Here is a 23,861-nt window from a genome sequence, read left to right on the forward strand (position 1 = left end):
ATATTAAACATAAATGTTGTTATTTGATGCACTGAACCAGAGGTAGCTTAGATCTAATTTACATCTGCAGTCTGTCACCAGACTGAGAGAATAAAGTTATACAGACCAAACTCATAATCACATCGCCTCAGTGGGCTCTACAGTCTGTACAGTGAACGACACTCTGTCCTCAGACCCTCGATTCAAGTGAGGAAAAACTTAACATGTTGAGAAAAAAAACACCTTTTAACAGGAAAAAAGAAATCTCAGGAAGATCCACAGAAGAGGATCCTGACCCAGGACGGACAGACGTGCCATACATGTCACATGGACAGAACAGAACAACAAAATCACACTTTACAAGTTGCATTGACAGAAAATTGCAAAGGAGGAGCAGGGGGAGAAGGTAGAAGAGAGGAGCAGGAGGAGGAGGAAGCTGTAGAGAGTGAGAGAGCGACACAGCTTGCACCTTGTTGGAATAGAAAACAGAAACAGAAGTTACAGAACTGTGATGTTAGTCAGAATCAAAAGATTGTTTCTGGTCAGCAGGACGATGTGGATTCTTATACTAAAGGTAAGAGACTCATCGAGACTGAGACCGACCCACTGAAGAAGCTAGGAGTCGAAGTCAAGGACTAATTAAAGGTTAAGTCAAAGAAATAAGTTTTGAGTTTAAATTTAAAGGCGTCAGTAGAGCCAGACTGTCTGATGTCAGCTGAGAGTTTATGTAGTACTGAGTTCTCTCCCAAGACAGCTTAACAACCAATCACACCTGGGCTCACCTAGCACTAGCAACCCACATTTAGGTTGGTTGGGTCAACGGCTCTGAAACTCAGTGTGTGAATGGGATCCAGAATAGACCTTGATAACTTCTGGCGCTGATCCAGAAAGAGATCCAAGATTTTTTCCTCACTTTCTTTAAAATTATGAGTCAGGGCGTTTCCAACATTTTGGTTAGTTTGTCAGAATAATAAACGGATCTGAACAATCAGGTGTATCCAGGCAGCGAGTATCTGTGATGAGCTCAGAAGGGACTGTTGGGACTTTGATTTAATTTTATTGAAGTTTTATTGCAACCATTTTATTTAAAATGATCCACAGCTGACTCACGTGTCGTCATGATTTAATGTTTGTGTTTGTTTCAGAGTGACAGATGACGACCGGCTGCAAACTGCTGCAAACTAACAAACATTTGCACATTTATCAAAGAGGAGAGATGGATCACATGTGTGTGCGATATTAATATGGACATGAGAGGGCGCTCTGATACCACACACACACACACACACACACAGCATGAAAAGTTAAAACAGAAAAACAGTCTTTTTTTACTTCTTTATTTCACATTATTTGTACACAATAAATACAGTTAAACATCCACTGGTGTGTGAATACAAGTGTGGGTAGTTTGAATTTTAGATTCAGACTTCTTTAACAAGTTAACAACAACTTCTCTTTATCGATACAAACAGGGTAAATGCAAACTTTAAAAATAAGTTTGATGTCATTCAGATCTCAGGGAGATCAACGAGAACACAGCAACATGGCTGACGGATATCCCTTTTCCTCTGATCCAATTCAACTAAGGTTTAATACATTTTTTAAGCTAATTCTACATAAAAAGAAACAAAAAAGTAAAATTATATCTGTGCTATTATCTGTACAGATATCCATCTCCAAGCTCTCTGTAAACTATCATCATTTCAAAAACAATATGATCAAAAGGTCGACAGTACGATGGCTATTTAAGGCTAAATAACACAAGAAAAAAACTCTTACCAACGAATCGGGTAAACAAAACGGCAAACAAGAAATATCCAACAAACATAGAATCCACAAAAATACTGAAGAGGAAGAAGAAGACATGAAAAAGTGCTTCACTATGACAGGATAGTTCTGGTTTCTGTTGTTTAAACTGGACAGCTAGCAGCTCAGGATGGTTTCCTCCTTAAAAATAAAAGCATGTTACAACTGCACATGATCTCAGTGTAAACTGTCACTTTCAGCGTCGTCACAACAGATTATGTGTGTTCAGCTTCCCTTCAGGAACTTCTGCTGCAGAGAAAACTAACATAAGATCAATACAAACGTCGAGGATCCATTAATGTGTTCAGGTTCTTCCCACCGACAACAATCAACTACAATTGCCACTTTTCCCTTGTTAATGTAACTCCGGAGTTACTGAGAGGAGAGGAGAAGAGGAGGAGATGAGGAGGAGAGAGGAGAGGAGGAGAGAGGAGAGGAGAGGAGGAGAGAAGAGAGGAGAGGACCAGCCTCGTCCCTGCTGGAGTTTGATTGAGTGTGGAGACAACCAGATGTTTGGTTTGTGATGAAAAAAACATGTTAACTAACATGTTGACAACATATTTAATAAAGGTGTTGACAACATATAATAAAGGTGTTGACGACATGTTGATGACATGTTTAACGTCGTTGCATAGAAGAAATCAAACTGAAAAGTCTCAACATCAGCTTGTGAAAATGAGACGAGGAGCTGCAGGAAGTGACACAGTGACGCTGACTGTTCACGTTAGAAACACGTGTTTAACATGTTCTCCTTTGGACTGGTTTGTGTGTGTGTGTGTGTGTGTGTGTGTGTGAATTTTGTACGAGTGAATAACATTGTGTTACCTGTTGTATTCATTTCTTACACAAACAGGTTTACTGTGTGTTTTACTGTATATCACCGTGTGACGGTCACATGATTTATATTCAAATCCTAATTGTGGGTCAAACAGGAGTTAAACACCGAGTATGCAGTGGATGTAACAACTGAACATCAGACGAAGTTAAACAGTTGAGAGAAAGTCGTCCACACAGACCCTCAGAGTGAAGACACAAAGTGAAGGAGCTCCTCCGTCCTCCACTCGTCTTCACAGGGTTCAGTCTACTTTCAGTTTCCTCCAGAAGTTCGTCGAGAGGTTCACACCAGCGTGATCTCCACCTCCTCCCTCCGCTTCACCTGCCCACGAGGATGCTGCTTTGGGGGTGGAGGAGCAGCACGGACCTGGAAACATCCATCAATCAATCAATGAATCAATCAATAAAAACAGATATCAATACCCGGTTTTTGTTTGAGAATGAAGCAGCAGAAACACACAGAAACAGTCAGCTCTTATTCAACACACAACATGTATCTGAATCAGAACACGTGTGTGGAGGGCCGGGCGGAGCTGCTGATAGTCGGTGAAGATCCAGACCTTCTGAAGAATCAACAGTTGCAGTCACATCAGATTCTGCTCAGAGATTACCGTTTAACTTTTGGGATTAAAAAGTGGATTTCTGTTCTGTTGGAGATTCAGAAGCTAATGCTAACTTAGCTTTGAGCCATGAGTAGAAATATTGATGAGACCACAGATGTTTGGTTTTCTTCAAACTCCACAACCTGATATTTTTTTTACAGCTCAAACTGACACAAACTCAAGTGACACCACTTGAGTCAACTAATTAACTTCTTCTGGAGCCACAGATGGCTTCATAAGAAGAATATGGACATAAAAAATGTGTGTGTGTGTGTTTACTGACCGGTCTGATGGTGCTGGACATGCTCTCTGGGTATTTGGGAGGCTGAGGGGAGCTTTGAGCTGGACCTGAACAGATCCAAATCATCATCATCATCATCATCATCAGTTTAAATAATAAAACCATTAAATAAAAAGACTCATTCTGACTATTGAAATATAAACAGTGACTCTTACTCTGAAAGGGGCTTTTGTGTGGTGTCGGTGGCGGCCTGTGATGTCCGTTGTGATAGGAGGGTGGTCGGCCAATGGGAGAGGCTGTGGCGCTGCAGGGACTGGACTGAGGGGAGGACATGGTGGGCGTCTGAAGGGGGCTGCTGTGGAGCGGCCCCGGCTGGAAGGGACTACGAGGGGACCGGTCGCAATGGGCCAGAGGGGATGAGGACGCCTTCAAAACAACACATTAGCATTGTTGAGCTAACCGGGGACTGTATTTATCCAGCCCTCACCCTCCTCCAGAGGATCAACATCAGTCCTAACTGGACAAAAACTGTCATATATATGTGTATGTGTGTGTGTGTATATATATATATATATATTTTTTATGCGCCGTATGAAATGTGTAGTATTAAATGCAGCTCTTTTGAACGCGTCCTTCCACAAATTTTACTCCGTTTACAGCTGACTAATAATCGGGCTTGGGTCCACGTTCAAAATTGCCAATTCCGATCAGTGAAACAATGCCCATACCGGCCCCGATCCCGCAGGCTCAGGACATCCCTAATATATATATATATATATATATATATATATATATATATATATATATATATATATATATATATATATACACACATACATACATACATACATATACACACACACACACACACACACACACACATACACACACACACACACACACACACACACATAAATAATATATATATATAAACCTGTGCATTGCCGTCTCTTTGTCCGTCTCCGTTCTCACCGGTGGCGGTCAGATCCTCCACCAGGACAGCAGGGAAGACTCCGACAACGCCGTTGAACTCTCCCTCCCAGAAGCCGTCGTCCTCATGGGTCTCTCTACTCAGGATGCGGATGATGGCGCCTTCAGGAAATGACAGCTCGTCATCCGTTTGTCCCGCGTAGTCGTACAGAGCCTTCGCAAACGACACTGAAACAGAGAAAGGAGATGTCCATCACTACAGTATAGAAGGACACAGACATAACAGCATCAGTTTAGAGGAGGTCTCTCACCACTGGAGTCTCCATTGACAGAACCTGTCAGAAGTTCACTCTCAGGTTCAGTCGAGTTACTGGATGAATGAGATCTAGCGTCCAGAGCGGCCAGAGCCTGCAGCATGCTCAGCAGACTGTTGGACGAGGGCAGCTGCAGGTATTTCTCTGGGACGTAGCCCACTTGTCCACTGCGGTTTCTGGCCTGGAAAAAAATAAACTCATATTGAGAATCGGTGAAATGCTCAACAACAAACATTAAAACATCCAAATGAGTTCAGCTAAAAAGACTGGAAAGTGTCTTGAATGTGGGGGTGTTTACCTTGACCCAGTCCTCCATGTCTCCATCGTCAATGACCTCCAAGATCTCCTGCTCCTCGATGGTCAGTTCATCCGGCTGAGACGCCTGCAATCAAGGAAGTTAATCAGTTTGTATAAAAAATAAAGTGAAAACTTCATGTACAATAAATCGGATTTCATCACTGCCGTCACTTCTTTGTGTAAAAAAACACAAGAAACAGAACAGACTGTTTCTGTTTATTAAGTTTTTCTATGTACATTTTCACAGTTTCATCTGTCTGCAGTCTGAAACATCTATGGGGAGGGAGTCATGCTCTGCGGGGTCGAGGTGAAGTCTGAACATGTGAGTCTTGAGTCTTTTGCAGAAGATGGCGAGTGACTCTGTTGTCCTGACATTGGTCAGGAGTTCGTCCCACCACTGAGGCGCCAGAACAGACCAGTGTTTAAAGTCCAGCTTTTGTTGTTTTACAGATGTTGATTTAACATTGGGATCATTTTGTGTGGTTTGTGTTAAGGTTGCATTTTGTAGAGTTCAGATGAAATATGTAATCCCTCCAGCAAGTTCTGGGTCTGCTCCGGGGTCCAAAGTGAGGCGCCCGGGAGGCTCCCGATCAGATGCTTGAAGCACCTCAGCTGGCTCCTTTCAACACGAAGGAGCAGTGGCTCCACTCCGAGCTCCCTCTGGATGTCCAAGCTCCTATCTCTAAGGCTGAACCCTGCCCCCCAAGGAAAGTAATTTCGGCCCCCACAGTACTCCCCACAGTGCCCTCACAGTACTCCCCACAGTACTCCCCACAGTACCCTCACAGTACCCTCACAGTACTCCCCACAGTGCCCCTACAGTACCCTCACAGTACTCCCCACGGTGCCCCCACAGTACTCCCCACAGTACTCCCCACAGTACTCCCCACAGTGCCCCCACAGTACTCCTCACAGTGCCCCCACAGTACTCCCCACAGTGCCCTCACAGTACTCCCCACAGTACTCCCCACAGTGCCCCCCACAGTGCCCCCCACAGTACTCCCCACAGTGCCCTCAAAGTACTCCCCACAGATTAGTATTTTATTACTTTGTATGAGTAGAGTACTTTACAGGTGAAGGGGTAGTATTTGTACACATAGTATTTTATTACCTTGTATGAGTAGAGTACTTTACAGGTATGGGGTAGTATTTGTACACATAGTAGTATTTTATTACTTTGTATGAGTAGAGTACTTTACAGGTATGGGGGTAGTATTTGTACACAGTAGTATTTTATTACTTTGTATGAGTAGAGTACTTTACAGGTGAAGGGGTAGTATTTGTACACATAGTATTTTATTACCTTGTATGAGTAGAGTACTTTACAGGTATGGGGTAGTATTTGTACACATAGTAGTATTTTATTACTTTGTATGAGTAGAGTACTTTACAGGTATGGGGGTAGTATTTGTACACATAGTAGTATTTTATTACCTTGTATGAGTAGAGTACTTTACAGGTGAGGGGGTAGTATTTGTACACATAGTAGTATTTTATTACCTTGTATGAGTAGAGTACTTTACAGGTATGGGGTAGTATTTGTACACATAGTAGTATTTTATTACTTTGTATGAGTAGAGTACTTTACAGGTATGGGGGTAGTATTTGTACACATAGTAGTATTTTATTACCTCGATGAGTAGAGTACTTTACAGGTATGGGGTAGTATTTGTACACATAGTAGTATTTTATTACCTTGTATGAGTAGAGTACTTTACAGGTGAGGGGGTAGTATTTGTACACATAGTAGTATTTTATTACCTCGATGAGTAGAGTACTTTACAGGTATGGGGTAGTATTTGTACACATAGTAGTATTTTATTACCTTGTATGAGTAGAGTACTTTACAGGTATGGGGGTAGTATTTGTACACATAGTAGTATTTTATTACCTCGATGAGTAGAGTACTTTACAGGTATGGGGTAGTATTTGTACACATAGTAGTATTTTATTACCTTGTATGAGTAGAGTACTTTACAGGTGAGGGGGTAGTTCTTTAAGGTGCTGGAGGGACTCGAGCTGCTGTCATCTAAAACTTCGCTGCTGTCTTCCATCTCCTCCTCGTCCTCACGCTCCAGATCAGCTGTTCCCTGCAGACAGACCGCACATCAAATACAATTAAGATTAAGATTCTGTGGGCAGATATATAATCAATAAATGATGCTGTAGTGGGTCTTACAGAGAGTGAAGGATCATGGGTACTCAGGTTGTTCCAGCGTTCGTTCTCCAGCTCCTCCATCACCTGGTTCATGGCGCTCTTCAGCCACGTTTCCACGGCAACACCAGCCTGCCTCAACAGGTCCAGACGGGCCTCAGCTTTCACTTTAACTGTCTGATCAATAAACAAACACGATCACACACTAATCAATAAATGTAGGCAGGAGCATTGATCCGTAGAGGAGTTCTGGAGGATCTGATGTCACAGTCAAACTTCTACAAGCTTCTGAAGAATGAAACTGATATTTATTATTTTATCATTTTAATATTTTATTTTTGTATGATTTTGATATTGTATTATTTTAACTGCAGCTGACACATTAAGGCTCTTTCACACTGTAGCTCAGTTAAATAGTTTTCTGTCTGTTTGTTGTTCACACTGACTCGTACATTTCGGTTCTGATGAACTTTGTTGTTTAATGATGTTAATCTGGAGCCGACTACAATCTGAACTGAGACCAGCTGAGAGGACAATGCAATCAATGATTTTATGACATTAGATATGAATTAAAAATATAAACTATATTAAAATCATAGGACTGTCATTGATCAGTTTGTTTAACGTTAACAACAACAAATGTGCGACACCAGAGTCCAACTGAAGCAGGCGAGACCAAGGGCGTAGAATTGGGTAGGGACGCTAGGGACACGTCCCTACCAATATTCAGCCGCTACTGTGTAGTCACTATTAAAACAATCGCTGTCCGTAGTGTTTAGGCGATGATTATGGCACACAAAGGGTTAAATGTCGGTGTCTGGTAGAAGTCCCGCCTCTAACCTAAATACCGCTCCCTGATCGGCTGCCGGTTTCTCGCTAACTAACATGTGATTGGCTGTCCCCACTGTCACTCCTCCTGCTCGTCAAAACTACCTGCTAAGTGCTAGTTGGATCGACGAGAGGCAGTGCATGTTATCTGCAACTGCGAGTGTAAGTTGTCAACATGTTCAGCATTTGTTCTTCCTGGGTCACGTCAGCTAGATGGATTTTAATATCAGTGGTGTCATTTACATTTGTGTTTGTGTCCGTTTGCGTGCGTGTACATGTGTGCGTGCGTGTGTGCTGTATAGGATTTGAAGGATGTCAAAGAAAAGAAAACTGGATACAAGAGACTTCTTTAGGAGTCAAAGTATAAGTTACTTCAAGGGTGTATAGGTAGAGGCTCAACAATACAGATATTGAAAAAAAGAGGATATTTAATGCCAAAGAGATGCACTTTTTTAAAGTTATTTTTAATTCTTATTTTCATGTATTTGTGTAGAAGAGAGCAACGGTTTAAAAACACAAATAAAGAAAATTTGTGGTGGGAATACAGTAAAACCTCAGATTCTAGATGATCATGTGATTTTATAATCATAAAATATAATTAATTAATATTAAGTAATCTTTAATTTTTTTTAATATTTAGTAAAAGCCTTTTTTGCTCAGGCAATAACTGTACCATCAAGCTCTATGATCATTGTATCCCTAATGTATCTGTTCATGTCATGCATCAACATATTTTTGTAAGGTGACAGACAGCTGAGAGGCTGGAGGAGATGGAGGAGGAGAGGCCAGAGAAGGTAGAGGAAGAGAGGCAGGAGGAGGTAGAGAAGGAGAGGCTGGAGGAGAAGGAGGAGCTGGAGGAGGAGAAGCTAAATGAGAGAGGCTGGAAATTCACAGGTGAGGTTAAATAATGATGGATATGTCAGTCATGAGATTCAGCACTGTGACAAATGTTAGTGTGATGATGATCTGAATAGCAATGCTTCACCCATGTGGCTTTAAAATCAGAGCTTTAAATCAAGTCTGGTGTTCAAAGAGGCCTCATCATGTATTACTAGTGTGTATGTGTTTACAGTAGTTGCTTTAACTTTATTTTATTTGTATGGCACTTTTCATACATACAGTAACACAAAGTGCCTCACAGAGGATAAAAACATAAAAGACATTTTTAAAAACCCAACCCTCCCACCCCCACAAATAAACACATATAAATACATGAATACATACACACTCAGGCACAAACGCAGGCGTACACACACACACACACACACACACACACACACACACACACACACACACACACACACACACACACACACACACACACACACACACACACACACACACACACACACACACACACACACACACGCTCACACACGCTCACACACACACCCCTACACTGGTTGTAACTGAGGAGACATGGCTGGGCACCAAGACCTGAGGTGAGGAAGAAGCTACGTTTGGGGGCCACGCACACTGAGAGAAATCATGGTCTATGACCGCAGGGGGCGCCGCCACAGGGACCACCCCAGCCCAGGCACACAGGAGGCCCCACACCAAGGTGCAAAGCCCTCTAGGCACTCTGGCCAGAGCCGTCCACGGGACAGCATCCCCATCGGCAGACCAAAAACAACTCCCAGTGTGGTAGGCCCCCCATTAGGGAAACACCGGAAATGCGAGGGTCTACAACAGTAAAATAAGGTAAAAGTGTAAAGCTAAAAACTGAAAAACAATAAAACAGTAGGATAGGGTAAAAGGTAAAAAGGCTAAAGCTGATGGATTAAGAGAGTAAAAGCTAAATTAAATAGTAAAAAATAGAATAGAATAATAAAAAAATTATAAGAATAGGGATAAGAGCACAAAAGGAATTAAAAAGAATTAAACAAGCTCAGTTAAAAGCTTGATTAAAAAGGTGGGTCTTGAGCCTCTTTTTGCTATACAGTTGTCAAATGTATATTGTGGTTTATTCCTCGTATGTTCCTTATTTAACCTATAACATCTGCATGACGTGAAATTATGATTGCTAATGCAAAAAAAACGTCAACTTTCAGGAGTGTTGCCTTGGAGCACTTTTGTGTCCCCACCAATCTCAAAATCAAACCTACTCCCTCGGGCGAGACCGTCCACCAGACAAACTGAAGCAAACAGCTGTGAAAGATTACAAGAGCTGTAACTAACAAATACTCTCATTATTGATTAATCTGTCTCTAACTTTTCTGATTGATTACGTGTCAGGTTGGTCATTTTGTCCAAACACTCAAAATATTTGTTTTCATTTTCAAAACACATCAAAGAGAAAACAGCAGAAAAACTCAGTTGATGCAAATATTCTATGTTTTTCTTTGATAAATGACTGAACATCAATTTTCTGTCAATCAATAAACTAGTCAATTAATTGATTAACTGTTTCAGTATTAAAATCAGAACTTTTTAAACAGAATTTTGTGGTTGTGGAACAGAGTTTAGATCATGATGTAAAGTGATAACAGCTCTCTTAATTATACCCTGTATTGATTATCAATATTGACCTGCAGTATGAATCTGTCATTTCACCCTTTTAACCAGCAGGTGGAGCACTGAAGCCATAATTAATAACACACACACACACACACACACACACACACACACACACACACACACACACAGAGTTACCTCTGCCCGCCGCAGACTTTGCCTGGCGACCTCCATCTTGGTCTCCAGCTCACTGTTCTGTTCTGATGATTCTTGTGTTCCATAATCCTCCAAGGCCTGAAAACAACAAAGAATCATCAATAACAACAAACAACAGAAAACAAACAAACACCAAACACATAAACAAGATCTGATGTAACCTGTGGATCAATACAGACACTGACTGATCATGGCTGATTGATCTTTTTACTGGACACAGTGACTCACTTCCTGTTTAAACCATTTGATCGTGGTGCAGGTGTACAGGTGTACCAGTGTACGGTGGTACAGGTGTATAGGTGTACCACTGTACAGTTGTCCAGGTGTACAGGTGTATAGCTGTACAGGTGCGCAGGTGTAACCCTAACCTTAACCTAGTGTACAGGTGTAAAGATGTACAAGTGTATGATGATGAGTCTTTTTTCCTGTGGTGTCATATTTTCCTTCACGTGTCTGATGATTTTACTATCAGACTGACCTACATGTTGTTTAATGATAAAGGCCAAAGTTTAGAGTCATTAACAGGAGGTTTAATTCAGCTGATCATAATCAATGTATCTGATAATGTCAATAAAACGTCCATAAATCCACTCAGAAATCTGAGAAGAGAGAATCATGTTGTTTTTAAGTTTTCTTCAGTATTAAAGTAATCCATTACATCCATGGCCACACTGAAACAGCTGTTGACACCTGCTTCAAACCTTACAATGATTACTTGTAACTAAAGTTCCTGAAGTAATCTGCAGAGCCTCATGCATCAGAAATCAGAAATCTCTGGAAAGGTCTCTTTAATCCTTTACTCTGATTACTCCGTTTCACTGAGACAGGGTAACTATATTCTGATTACTTCAGCATGTTTAAAAACACACTTGAATGTGTAAAACTGGTGAGTTACAGTTACTCTCAACACAAACAGATCAAATGTATCTGTATCTGTATTATCATTATCATCATCATCATCATCATCAGCTCCAGCTGGTTCTCACCCTCTGTGTGTGGACAATGTTCTTGTACTCTCGGGCCACTCGACTCGCCCATTTCCTCGCCTCTTTATCCAAACTATGTTCCTCCGCTGCTCCACTCTCCGTCTGCAGCTGCATCACCTGACGACACACACACAGGTGAGACAGGTGAGACAAATGAGACCGGAGAGAAAAATGAGACAAATGAGACAAATGAGTCAGGTGAGACAGGAGAGACAGGAGAGACAGGAGAGACAAGTGAGACGGGTGAGACAAATGAGAGAGGTGAGACAAGAGAGACACATGAAACACTAGACACAGGTGAGACTGGTGAGACAGGAGAGACAGGAAAGACAAAAGAGACAGGTGAGACAAGAGATACCAGTGAGACACTTGAAACTACAGTATCTGAGTGTGTGTGTGTGTGTGTGTGTGTGTGGGGTGGTAGTGATGGTGGTGGTGTGGGGGGGTGGGGGTGGGGTGTCAGTCGACTCACAATGCGTCCTTTTCACAGCTGGACCGTTCACAGAGCCCGGCCCACCTCCGGCCCCTCCCTCCAGTTCAGCTCCACTCCTCACCGGATCCCTCTGTGTGTGTGTGTGTGTGTGTGTGTGTGTGTGCGTGTGTGCGTGTTTTCTTTAGGAACAGGCTGCTGCTTGTTTGACGTCCAATGAAAACAGCAGCAGCATTTCAGTTTGAACAAACTGTCCGGTGTTGGTCCAGAGGAGGGAGGCTCACAGAGACGAGTGTGTGACATCACACTCACACTCATACAGAGTCGTGTCTACACCACTGAGTTATAGTAAAGGCTGATACTAACTGATCTTTATACATGTTTTATAAACGAGCAGTGTGAGTGTTCAGTTCACACTTCAGATCAGGTGTGCAGGCTGTTACAGGTTCATTTAATAATCATTCTACAACACAGGCTTTTTATAAAGTGGAGTGTTGAGGATGAGTTCATGATGAGTCCTCATACTTCACTAAGAGTCGTCCTGATATCTGGAGTGCAGTCATGGTGTACAGAATGAACAGCAGGGGGCAGAGCTCACAGCTCTGGGAGGCTCTGGTGTTGAGCACTAAGGTAGAGGAGGTGTGACAGCCAATCAGAACTGTCTGGGCTCTGCTTGAGAGCAAGTCCAGTATCCAGATGAGTGTTTAGTTTCCAGTCAGCTTCATGGTGAGATTGTGTTGAATGCTGAGCTGAAGGCAACAAACAGCATCCTGATGCAGCTGTTCTTATACTCCAGCTGTGTGCAGATTGAGTGGAGGGCAGTGGATATGACATCCTCTGTGGTTCTGTTGGCTCTGAAAGCATACTGGTGAGGGTCCAGGCTGGCAGAGATGTTTGTCTATATGTGCTGGAGAACCAGTTTCTTGAAGCACTTCATCAGGATGGGGATTAGAGCCACAGGGCGGTAGGTGTTACACAGCAGCAGACTTGGTTATAATATAATAATCTGCCAGGCTGCACAGGTGAGGCCGTCTCATTCAGGTTCAGGTGAGAAACTTGATGAAATACAATCCAGGAAGTCCAGTTTGAGCAACAGATTCCTGACCAGCAAACAGCTGTTTGTTATGTTATGACTGTGTTATCACAGCGGCATCATGTTAAATCAAGAAGTGGGTCATGTTCAGGTGTTTACTGCAGCACCTTGTCAGATGACGCTGCTCTGTGATGACCTGGTGAATGTTTCCTGGAGCTCAGTGTGACTTTTATCTGAGCCGACCACAGTCAGACTGTAATAAAGTGTTAAGGACTCAATCGGACGCCGTGTTCAGGTCAAAGTTCACATCTCAGTACTTTGATTCATACAATGCTGTTTATTCCACCTGAACTGATTTTACAGTCTGAACTAAAACTGTCACATGAAGATCTGATTCTGACACATTTCACCACTGAATCAAAGAAACTTTTATTTTCATTATCCAATAACAGCCTGCTCCCGATTCTGTAGTTTTGTTTGGTGAATAAAATTTCATTTTACAAACACAAATGATTGTTTCTGAATTATTTTGTATCCACTGACTAAAAAATAAACTGATTTATTTAGGTTTTTTACTTTCTGACAGTAAAAAATTTAAGTAGAATGTGAGTCAAATTAAGTTTTGACCGAAGATCAATAAAACGGATCAGAAAAATCTCTTTTCTCACATTTTAACCTTCATTTGTGATTTTCACAGTTCTGCTCAAACCTTCACGGCCTCATTCACTAGCTCTTACATCATCATATTTACGCAACCAGTCAAAGGTTTGGACACACCTTCTCATTCAATGGTTTAATATTAATATTGAAGACATAAAAACTGTGAAGGAACGCATATGGAATTATGTAGTAAACAATAAAGCGCAAACCAGAATATGTTTTATATTTTAGATTTAGCAAGCAGCCACCTATTGCTTGATGACAGCTTTGCACACTCCTTTTTTTTTTGGCCTTTGTATGGCTTTATCGATGAGGGGGGGTGTGACAAGGGTGATAAGGGCAAAGCATCTGTACATGGGATGCCCGCTCTACCAACTGAGCTAATTGGCACCCCCGCTTTGCACATTCACACTGCAGATTCATGAGGTCGTCACCTGGATGGTTTTCCAACAGTCTTAAAGGAGTTCCCAGAGGTGCTGAGCACTTGTTGGCTGCTTTGACTTCACTCTGCGGTCCAACTCATCCCAAACCGTCTCAACTGGGTTTAGGTCCGGTGATTGTGGAGGCCAGGTCATCTGACGCAGCACTCCATCACTCTCCTTCTTGGTCAGATAGCAATTACAAAGCCTGGAGGTGTGTTTGGGGTCATTGTCCTGTTGAAAAACAGATGATGGTCCCACTAAGCACAAACCAGATGTGATGGCATGTGGCTGCAGAATGCTGTGGTAGCCATGCTGGTTCAGTGTGCCTTGAATTTTGAATAAATCACCAACAGTGTCATCAGCAAAGCCCCCCCACACCATCACACCTCCTCCTCCATGCTTCACGGTGGGAACCACACATGCAGAAACCATCCGCTCACCTTTTCTGCATCCCACAAAGACACGGCGGGTGGAACCAAAACTCTCAAATTTGGACTCATCAGACCAAAGTACAGATTTCCACTGGTAAAATGTCCATTCCTTGTGTTTCTTGGCCCAAACACCTCTTCTTCTTCTTGTTCTTCCTCAATAGTGGCTTCTGTGCAGCAATTCGACCATGATGGCCTGATTCACACAGTCTCCTCTAAACAGTTGATGTTGAGATGTGTCTGCTACTTGAACTCTGTGAAGCATTTCTGTGGGCTCTAATCTGAGTCTGGTAACTCTAAAGAACTTATCCTCTGCAGCAGAGGTAAGTCTTGGTCTTCCTGTCCTGGGGCGGTACTCATGAGAGCCAGTTTCATCATGTGATTGATGGTTTTCACGACTGAACTTGAGGATACATTCAAAGTTCTTGATATTTTCCAGATTGACTAACCTTCATGTCTTAAAGTAATGATGGACTGTTGTTTCTCTGTACTTAGCTGAGTGGTTCTTGCCATATTATGGATCAGAACAGTAGTCGAATGGGGTTATTCACTGTAACGAACGGTGTACCAACCCTAGCTCTGCACAACACAACTGATGGTCTCAAACACATTAAGAAGGCAAGAAATTCCACAAATTGACTCTTGACAAGGCGCAGCTGTTAATTAAAACCATTCCAGGTGACGACCTCATGAATCTGATTGAGAGAATGTCATGAGTGTGCAAAGCTGTCATCAAAGCAGAAGGTGGCTACTTTGAAGAATATAAAATATAAATCATATTCTGTTTAACCCTTTTTTGTTTACTACCTAATTCCATGGTTCCACTTTTGACTGGTACTGTTCAATACATCAATGTTTACAGAGATAATGACGTCACAAAGGTAAGTTCAGCAACACGAGAGCAGAAATGAGCGTTTGAACATTATGGCAGCTGGTTTAGATCATTTCAGTGAAAATGTTCCATACAATGTTTTTATACCATTTAATACTTTTCCCCTCTGATGTAAAATGATTCTGAATGAAACAGAAACCAACAGAGTGATTTAACTTATATTTGATAAATGATTTATGTACAGTTGTGGTCAAAAGTTTACATCCTCATAAAGAACATGTTCATCATGTTGTCTTCAGTTGATTCCTATAGCTCTCATGTTTCTGTGATCAATGAGTGCAACACAAACTACTTTGTCACAAAAACATTCATGAAGTTTAGTTCAGTAATTAATTTATTATAGGTCTTCTGAAAATGACCAAATCTGCTGGATCATAAATATACATACAACAAACTTATTACAAAAAACAATTCTGGCGCTTATAGAAAGTTGTGTGAATCAAATGTTCTTTGTAGCATCTTAACTTCTTCTGAGTGTTTCTGATTGATCACAGCTGATCATTTTAATAACCTGTATAAGGTTAATAATAAGGACCTGTTTGATACAGCCATTAGACTCAGACACAAACACTACAATGGGAAAGTCTAAGGAGCTCAGTATTGATCTGAAAGAGCACATTACTGATGAGCTGAGAGAAAGAAGCTCTTGATTCAGACGAGGCACCTTAAAGCTGTTCTGCTTGTGGGATGATTCTGCTGCCAGTGGATCTGCTGCTCTACAGAAAGTAAATGAAATAATGAAGAAGGAGGATTATCTCCAAATTCTTCAGGAAAACCTAAAATCCTCAGCAGAAGACTGGCTCTTGGGTGCAGTTGGGTGTTCAACAGGTCAATGATCCAAACACACATCAGAAGTGGTAAAGGAATGGATCAATCAGGCCAGAACTGAGGTTTTGACCAGACTTCTTAAAGTCCTGACTTGAACCCCATCGAGAACATGTGGACTGTGCTGAAGAAACAAGTCTGTGCCAGGAAGACAACAAATTCAGTAGTTTCTGTCAAGAGTAGTGTTAAAGATTCACCCAGATCACCAGAAGCTTGTGGATGGAGATCAGAAGCACCTGACTGAGGTGAAAATGGCCGAGAGACATTTAACCAAATATTATAATCACTGTATGTTTATTTATGATCCAGCAGATTTGGTCATTTTCAGAAGACCTACAATAAATTAATTACTGAACTTAACTTCATGAATGTTTTTGTGACAAAGTAGTTTGTGTTGCACTCATTGATCACAGAAACATGAGAGCCATGAAGACAACATGATGAACATGTTCTTTCTGAGTGGATGGAAACTTCTGACCGTGACTGTATGTATGTATGTATGTATGTATGTGTGTGTGCGTGTTCGTGTGTATGTATGTATGTACGTATGTATGTATGTGTGTGTGCGTGTTCGTGTGTATGTATGTATGTACGTATGTATGTGTGTGTGTGTGTGTGTGTATGTATGTATGTATGTATGTATGTATGTATGTATGTATGTTTGTGTGTGTGTGTGTGTGTGTGTGTGTGTGTGTGTGTGTATGTATGTGTGTGTGTGTGTGTGTGTATATGTATGTATGTGTGTGTGTGTATGTGTGTGTGTGTGTGTGTGTGTGTGTGTGTATGTATGTATGTATGTATGTGTGTGTGTGTGTGTGTGTGTGTGTGTGTATGTATGTATGTATGTATGTATGTGTGTGTGTGTGTGTGTATGTATGTGTGTTAAACACGCTGATCAACCAAAGACAGACTAAATATACTTCAATATTAAAATGAAGAACAAAGTGAAGACCATTACCAAATACTGGCTTCAGAGGGATCCTGCCACCATGAGACACACAAAGACTCTTAATATCTATTCCCATATGTCAGAATGTATCTGTATGTGTTGTGTACAGTTCCTGTGTCCATTATTCTTTATTATTTGCTTTACTTTTTAATGATTACACTGTGATGCCCTCGTCCCCCTTTGTTCTATGTCCATTATAACAAAATTAAAAATAAAGTATAGAAAAAAAGACAACATTTATTGATTTACCGTATCTGATTCCATGGGCTGGAACATGAAGTCTGGAGCTTGTTGAAACATGAAGTTCTTCTTTACAAACAGCTGCTGGTGAAACTCCTGCAGGACCTGCGCGCGCACACACACACACACACACACACACACACACACACACACACACACACACACACACACACACACACACACACACACACACACACACACACACACACACACACACACACACACACACACACACACGTTTAAAGGAAAACATTGAACACATAAATAATTATAGCTCAGTTACTGTTGTTACAGGCTGTTTTCCAGGAGGATGTTCAAGTCTCGGTCGGGAGGGCTGGGGTTACCGTCACTATCACTGTGATTTTTCCTCTTTAATTTGGTGATTTTATTTTCAATATAAGTTGCCTGAGACGGAAACTACAACAACACAATAGTTATAATAATTTTTTGCTCTAAATCTCGTCACATAATCACTTCCAGTAAATAGCAGGAGCTGCCTGGCTCTCTCTGACGGGGACAGGCGCTGTTTTTCCCCCAAAAGTGTGACAAAGAGTCAGTCGGTCAGACACTATCAGACCGACACACTCCTGTCCCGTCTGTAGGCTTTTCCAGTCACACAGACGGCGTCTCGCCTCTGTTGCAGCTCTGTTACTACGTCCACTGAAGGATCAGAGGCAGAACTAAACTGTCCCCGTCATTCACCACTGAAACTATCACACAGGCCGCGAGGCGGAATATCGGTGCAAGATTGTGCCTTGAAAAGTCAGTGTGAATGGTGCTCGCGTCACAGCGCTGTGCTACAACCAGGATAAACTGAAGTTGTGGCTAAAATACTTACCTGTAAGTTTCAAATACACCTGTACAGTCTAAGATAATCTATTACAACTGTCCTGATGTCTTTAATTTTCTGTTGACACTGTTAATTAAATCGTATTAGAACCAGGACCTGAGCCAAGACCTGGACCTGGTTTGAAGACTTACCCCTTGGGAGCTGTTCAGCAGGTGGTTGAAGGTGTTGTGGACGGTCTGGTAAGAGTCCAGCTCAGTCTGACACAGTGACACCAGGTAATCTTTTACCTGTTCGTAGATTCTGCCGTCTAACACCTGCAGAGAGAGAGACGCACGCACGCACGCACGCACGCACACGCACACGCACACGCACACACACACACACACACACACACACACACACACACACACACACACACACACACACACACACACACACACACACACCTTTAGGTTTACAGTTCATGTTTTATCACCATCCACCTGCACTCTGAGTGTGTGTCCTCACCTTGATGCAGTCCATCAGGTCGGTGTTGTAGTAGCGCTGCTGGTGAGCGTTAGCCGCCTGTAGCGTCAGAAGGTAATCGTTTCTGGCGTGTGTGGCTTTAGAGTTACACTCACTCCTCTTGGCTTTCAGCTGCACGGTACAAGATAACACTGATAATACAGATATACCATAATACACCAGCACACATATAAATGTATAGATATAGAGATGTTGTACCTTTACGTTTGCCCTCTGCAGACTGGATCTGGACTGGAAGAGACTTAACTTGGACCTGAACAGAAAACCAGAGAGTCTGACATGTTTCATAGTTCTTACTGTTTCTACTTTTGAGCAGCATGTGGCTCATTTTCATGTTCTGATCCTGATCAGGTCATCACAGTGTGAACACATTCTTGGACCTGAGGCTTTTTGTTTTTAAATCATGTTAAACATTTCATATTATTCATCTGTTATGACTTTTAATATGTTAACAGACAGGTTTGGTTCATATATCAGAGGCAGGTTCTGGTTCATATATCAGAGACAGGTTCTGGTCCATATATCAGAGACAGGTTCTGGTTCTTACTTGGCGTCCAACTCAGCCTTCTCTCTGACAGCGTGAGCCATGGTCTCGGCCTCCTGGTACTTCTTCCTGCTCTTGGTCAGCTCCTTCACTGAGTCCTGCAGCTCAGCCTGAACCACTGTGAGCTGATCAATACACTAATGACCCACACAAAGAAATAATGAAGAAGAACATTAGATTTAGGAGAATTATAACTCCTGCAGTGGACCGCCTGGAAATAAGTGAGCATGAACAAAAGCAACACTGAAGGCTACAGGAACCAGAGAGCAGCACTGGTTCCAGCTCAGGCCAGTACAGACACTTGGCTCAGTCCCAGTGTCTTTAACACTATGGCTCAGTCCCGGCTGCTCTACGGTTCAGTCCCGGCTGCACTACGGCTCAGTCCTGGCTCAGTCTGGGTTGCACTACGGCTCAGTCCTGGCTCAGTCCTGGCTGCACTACGGCTCAGTCCGGGCTGCTCTATGGTTCAGTCCTGGCTGCACTACAGCTCAGTCCCGGCTGCACTACGGCTCAGTCCTGGCTCAGTCTGGGTTGCACTACGGCTCAGTCCTGGCTCAGTCCTGGCTGCACTACGGCTCAGTCCGGGCTGCTCTATGGTTCAGTCCTAGCTGCACTACAGCTCAGTCCCGGCTGCACTACGGCTCAGTCCTGGCTCAGTCTGGGTTGCACTACGGCTCAGTCCTGGCTCAGTCCTGGCTCAGTCCTGGCTGCACTACGGCTCAGTCCGGGCTGCTCTATGGTTCAGTCCTAGCTGCACTACAGCTCAGTCCCGGCTGCACTATGTTTCAGTTCAGCTCAACTTTAGTGAGAAAAATAAAGTGATGAGGAGTAAATGATGGAGAGTAAATGATGAAGGGTAAATGATGAAGAGTAAATGATGCGGAGTAAATGATGGAGAGTAAATGATGAGGAGGAAATGATGAAGAGTAAATGATGAAGAGTAAATGATGAAGGGTAAATGATGAAGAGTAAATGATGAGGAGTAAATGATGGAGAGGAAATGATGAAGAGTAAATGTGTTCACATCTTCAGATTTCACTTTTAAAAAATCAACCTAATAAAATCAAACAGAAAAAAATTGACATATCATTGATCTGTTTTATATAATATTGATCTGTGTTATACATCATTGATCTGTTTTATATAATACTGATCTGTGTTATACATCATTGATCTGTGTTATATAATATTGATCTGTTTTATATAATATTGATCTGTTTCATATAATATTGATCTGTGTAATATATCATTGATCTGTTTTATATAATATTGATCTGTTTTATATAATATTGATCTGTTTCATATAATATTGATCTGTGTCATATATCATTGATCCGTTTTATATATCATTGATCTGTTTCATATAATATAGATCTGTGTAATATATCATTGATCTGTGTTATATAATATTGATCTGTGTTATACATCATTGATCCGTTTTATACATCATTGATCTGTTTTATATAATATTGATCTGTGTTATATAATATTGATCTGTTTTATATATCATTGATCTGTTTTATATAATATTGATCTGTGTTATATATCATTGATCTGTGTTATATATCATTGATCTGTTTTATATAATATTGATCTGTTTTATATAATATTGATCTGTGTTATATATCATTGATCTGTGTTATATATCATTGATCTGTTTTATATAATATTGATCTGTGTTATATATCATTGATCTGTTTTATATATCATTTATCTGTGTTATATAATATTGATCTGTGTTATATATCATTGATCTGTGTTATATATCATTGATCTGTTTTATATAATATTGATCTGTGTTATATATCATTGATCTGTTTTATATAATATTGATCTGTTTTATATAATATTGATCTGTGTTATATATCATTGATCTGTTTTATATAATATTGATCTGTGTTATATATCATTGATCTGTTTTATATAATATTGATCTGTTTTATATAATCAGGGTTTCTGCAGGTTTGAACAAGTCAAATTTAAGACTTTTTAAGACCTTTTTAACTAAATTTAAGACCTACACGAAGTACGAAACAGTAAGGAAAAATAAAGTCCCAGAATTACTTTAAAAAAAAACTAAATTTATTGCCATTCACAGAGCAACTCAAACAATGAAGAATGGAGTGAGTGTGTGTCAAGGTTATTTTAGTTTTTAAAATTTCATTAGTTTTTATTTTAATTTGGTTTTTCAGTTTGCTTTTTATTTCAGTTGAGTTTTAATTAATTTAAGAAGTGATTAATAGTTTTAGTTTAGTTTTTATGTAGGAATTTAACCTAAGTTAGTTAACTCTAATAACCCACACTTTTTTAAAAAACTGCACACACACACAGTGTTCAATATCCAAAGCACCTCCGCTTTCAACGTCGGAGTTGAAACGAAGATGGTTTGAATGTCGCTCGACTGCAAGACGGCAGAGGCGGCGCAGAGTTCGGGTCGAGCAGAACTGGACGAACTTGGGCCGGGAACTGGTGACAAAGGCGTACAAAAGCGTGTGATAGCGTGACTTCGCTGGAGACTTTTAGAAGCTAACTGGTGTTTATCCGATTTTGTGTGTGACACCAGCGCTTTCACACCAAATGTGCCCAATTTGAGGGTCCTCTTGCAGAGCGTACACTGCGCTTCAGATTCATTATAATGTGGCTTTTAACCAACTGAATTCTGGTTGTTCAAGCCAACACAATTTACACTTTCCCATAATTGTAGTCTTTCTGGAATTGGCGCAGTGTACGGTGATAAATTCGGACCGGGCTGTTGGCGAAATGCCACTTACATTCCTGGATACTTCAGAAAGAAGTACAACACACAGAGCTAACTGTGAATCTCACCAACACATTTCCCAAAAAGAAAAAAGGCGATGACGGAAGCGGTAAATGAACGTTCATATTTAACACCTAACTAAATGTAATTAAAGACCTATATGCAAAATATGGACGTATTTAAGACTTTTTAAGGCCTTAATTTTAGATACATGAATTTAAGACTTTTTAAGGATGCGCGGACACTCTGATAATATTGATCTGTTTTATATAATATTGATCTGTGTTATATAATATTGATCTGTTTTATATAATATCAATCTGTAATTACCTTCCTGAGCTGCTGCTCCTTCTGCAGTCGGACCATCTTGGCTGGATCAGCAACCTGGACTTTGTAGTTGTCACAGGCGCTGATTCTGGACTGAGTGACCTGAACCGTCCCCTCCAGATAGGCCCTCCATACACAGTACATGTTCCTAAACATCAACATAAACACACATACAGGTTTTTATCTGTATTTTAGTTTTTTGTGACCAAATTGTCAGTATGAAGCACCACAATTGATCAAAATCGATGGATCTGCATCAGGCCTCTGTGTGTGTTTACATCAGGAGGGAGATCAGGTGCATCAAAACAAACGCTTCTGATTTAAACCGCATCAACACATGACGACACATACAGGGAGAAATCAATACAACGAGTAGAGTAGTTACAACATGTCATCATTTTATCCACTAAGTAATTATTCATAACGTAAAACATAAAACCGTAGAGGACACACCTGATGAACAACATATTTTAATGTTACCTGTGATCATCCAGGTGTGTGTTACCTGTGATCTTCTTGTTCTTCTGTCTGACTGTCCCTCTCCCTCTTGAGATACTGATTGGCCAACTTCTGGAGGGCCTGAAGAGACAGAAGCAGAGATGACCTTTCACTTTTTTACACCAACAAACACTTCCTGTGGTTGTCATCTTCACTCATGCTCAGAAGATTGTACCCCACACTTTAGTCAACACTGATTTAAGGCCGACACTCTTTTAAAGTCCACACTAGTTTAAGGTCCACACTCATTTAAAGTCCACACTTGTCCACAGTAATTTAAAGGACTTTCTGGTTCCAGTCAGTGTTCAGTGTGATTCAGCTCTGCATGGACTCGTTCACCTGTCTGCCTCAGTTTAGACATCAGCTCATTTGCTGTTTTTTCTGCTGACGTCGGCTCATTTTTAGAAGAAAAATTTGATTTATTTTGACCACATCCAGCCCTGGAGATATATAAGGTTCGTCCACCTCAGCCAACTGTGAGGTGAACGTTTGAGGAACTAAAATAGCAGCACAGAGTAAACATAGGATCTGGGGTTTCAGAGAAATGTTCTGCTGCTGAACCAGAAAAAAAAAATTGGAATATTTTTACCATTGCAGAGATTTAACTGATTTACGATTCTGTTGTCAATAAGTATTCAAAAGATTCATACAGGCTACAGCTAACTGAGCTCTGTCTGAACCAGGCTCTTCATCTGTTCACCTGAGGATGAGCTCTGTCTGAACCAGGCTCTTCATCTGTCCACCTGAGAGGACGAGCTCTGTCTGAACCAGGCCTCGGCCCTAAATTCACTGGTCTCAGTGATTTTGGTGCCAGAGCTTCAAACTACAAACACGTCTTTCAGACAGAGAATCACTAACTGAGCCTACAGACACGCCTGAATGATGGGAACAAGAGAGG

The 23,861-nt window shown here is 41.3% G+C and overlaps 1 protein-coding gene across 1 annotated transcript in view; it reads right to left on the reverse strand.

Moving 5' to 3' along the window:
• Window positions 1-1,295: 1,295 nt before the first annotated feature.
• LOC311269725 (F-BAR and double SH3 domains protein 2-like) overlaps window positions 1,296-23,861 on the reverse strand; it is a 31,146-nt gene continuing 8,580 nt past the window's right edge. The window contains exons 4-20 of the mRNA XM_084374070.1: window positions 22,971-23,044; window positions 22,469-22,613; window positions 19,384-19,517; window positions 19,035-19,089; window positions 18,819-18,947; window positions 18,503-18,625; window positions 17,531-17,626; window positions 11,643-11,759; window positions 10,639-10,734; window positions 7,183-7,335; window positions 6,959-7,093; window positions 5,005-5,088; window positions 4,704-4,887; window positions 4,397-4,620; window positions 3,678-3,888; window positions 3,505-3,569; window positions 1,296-2,986 (exon numbers count right to left, since the gene is read on the reverse strand). Of these exons, the coding sequence (XP_084230196.1) occupies window positions 2,903-2,986; window positions 3,505-3,569; window positions 3,678-3,888; window positions 4,397-4,620; window positions 4,704-4,887; window positions 5,005-5,088; window positions 6,959-7,093; window positions 7,183-7,335; window positions 10,639-10,734; window positions 11,643-11,759; window positions 17,531-17,626; window positions 18,503-18,625; window positions 18,819-18,947; window positions 19,035-19,089; window positions 19,384-19,517; window positions 22,469-22,613; window positions 22,971-23,044 (2,109 nt within the window). The 3' untranslated portion in view covers window positions 1,296-2,902. The remainder of the gene's footprint in view (window positions 2,987-3,504; window positions 3,570-3,677; window positions 3,889-4,396; window positions 4,621-4,703; window positions 4,888-5,004; window positions 5,089-6,958; window positions 7,094-7,182; window positions 7,336-10,638; window positions 10,735-11,642; window positions 11,760-17,530; window positions 17,627-18,502; window positions 18,626-18,818; window positions 18,948-19,034; window positions 19,090-19,383; window positions 19,518-22,468; window positions 22,614-22,970; window positions 23,045-23,861) is intronic.

This window comes from Pagrus pagrus (assembly GCF_965226575.1).
Source record: "Pagrus pagrus genome assembly, chromosome: 14".
Lineage (NCBI taxonomy): Eukaryota > Metazoa > Chordata > Actinopteri > Spariformes > Sparidae > Pagrus > Pagrus pagrus.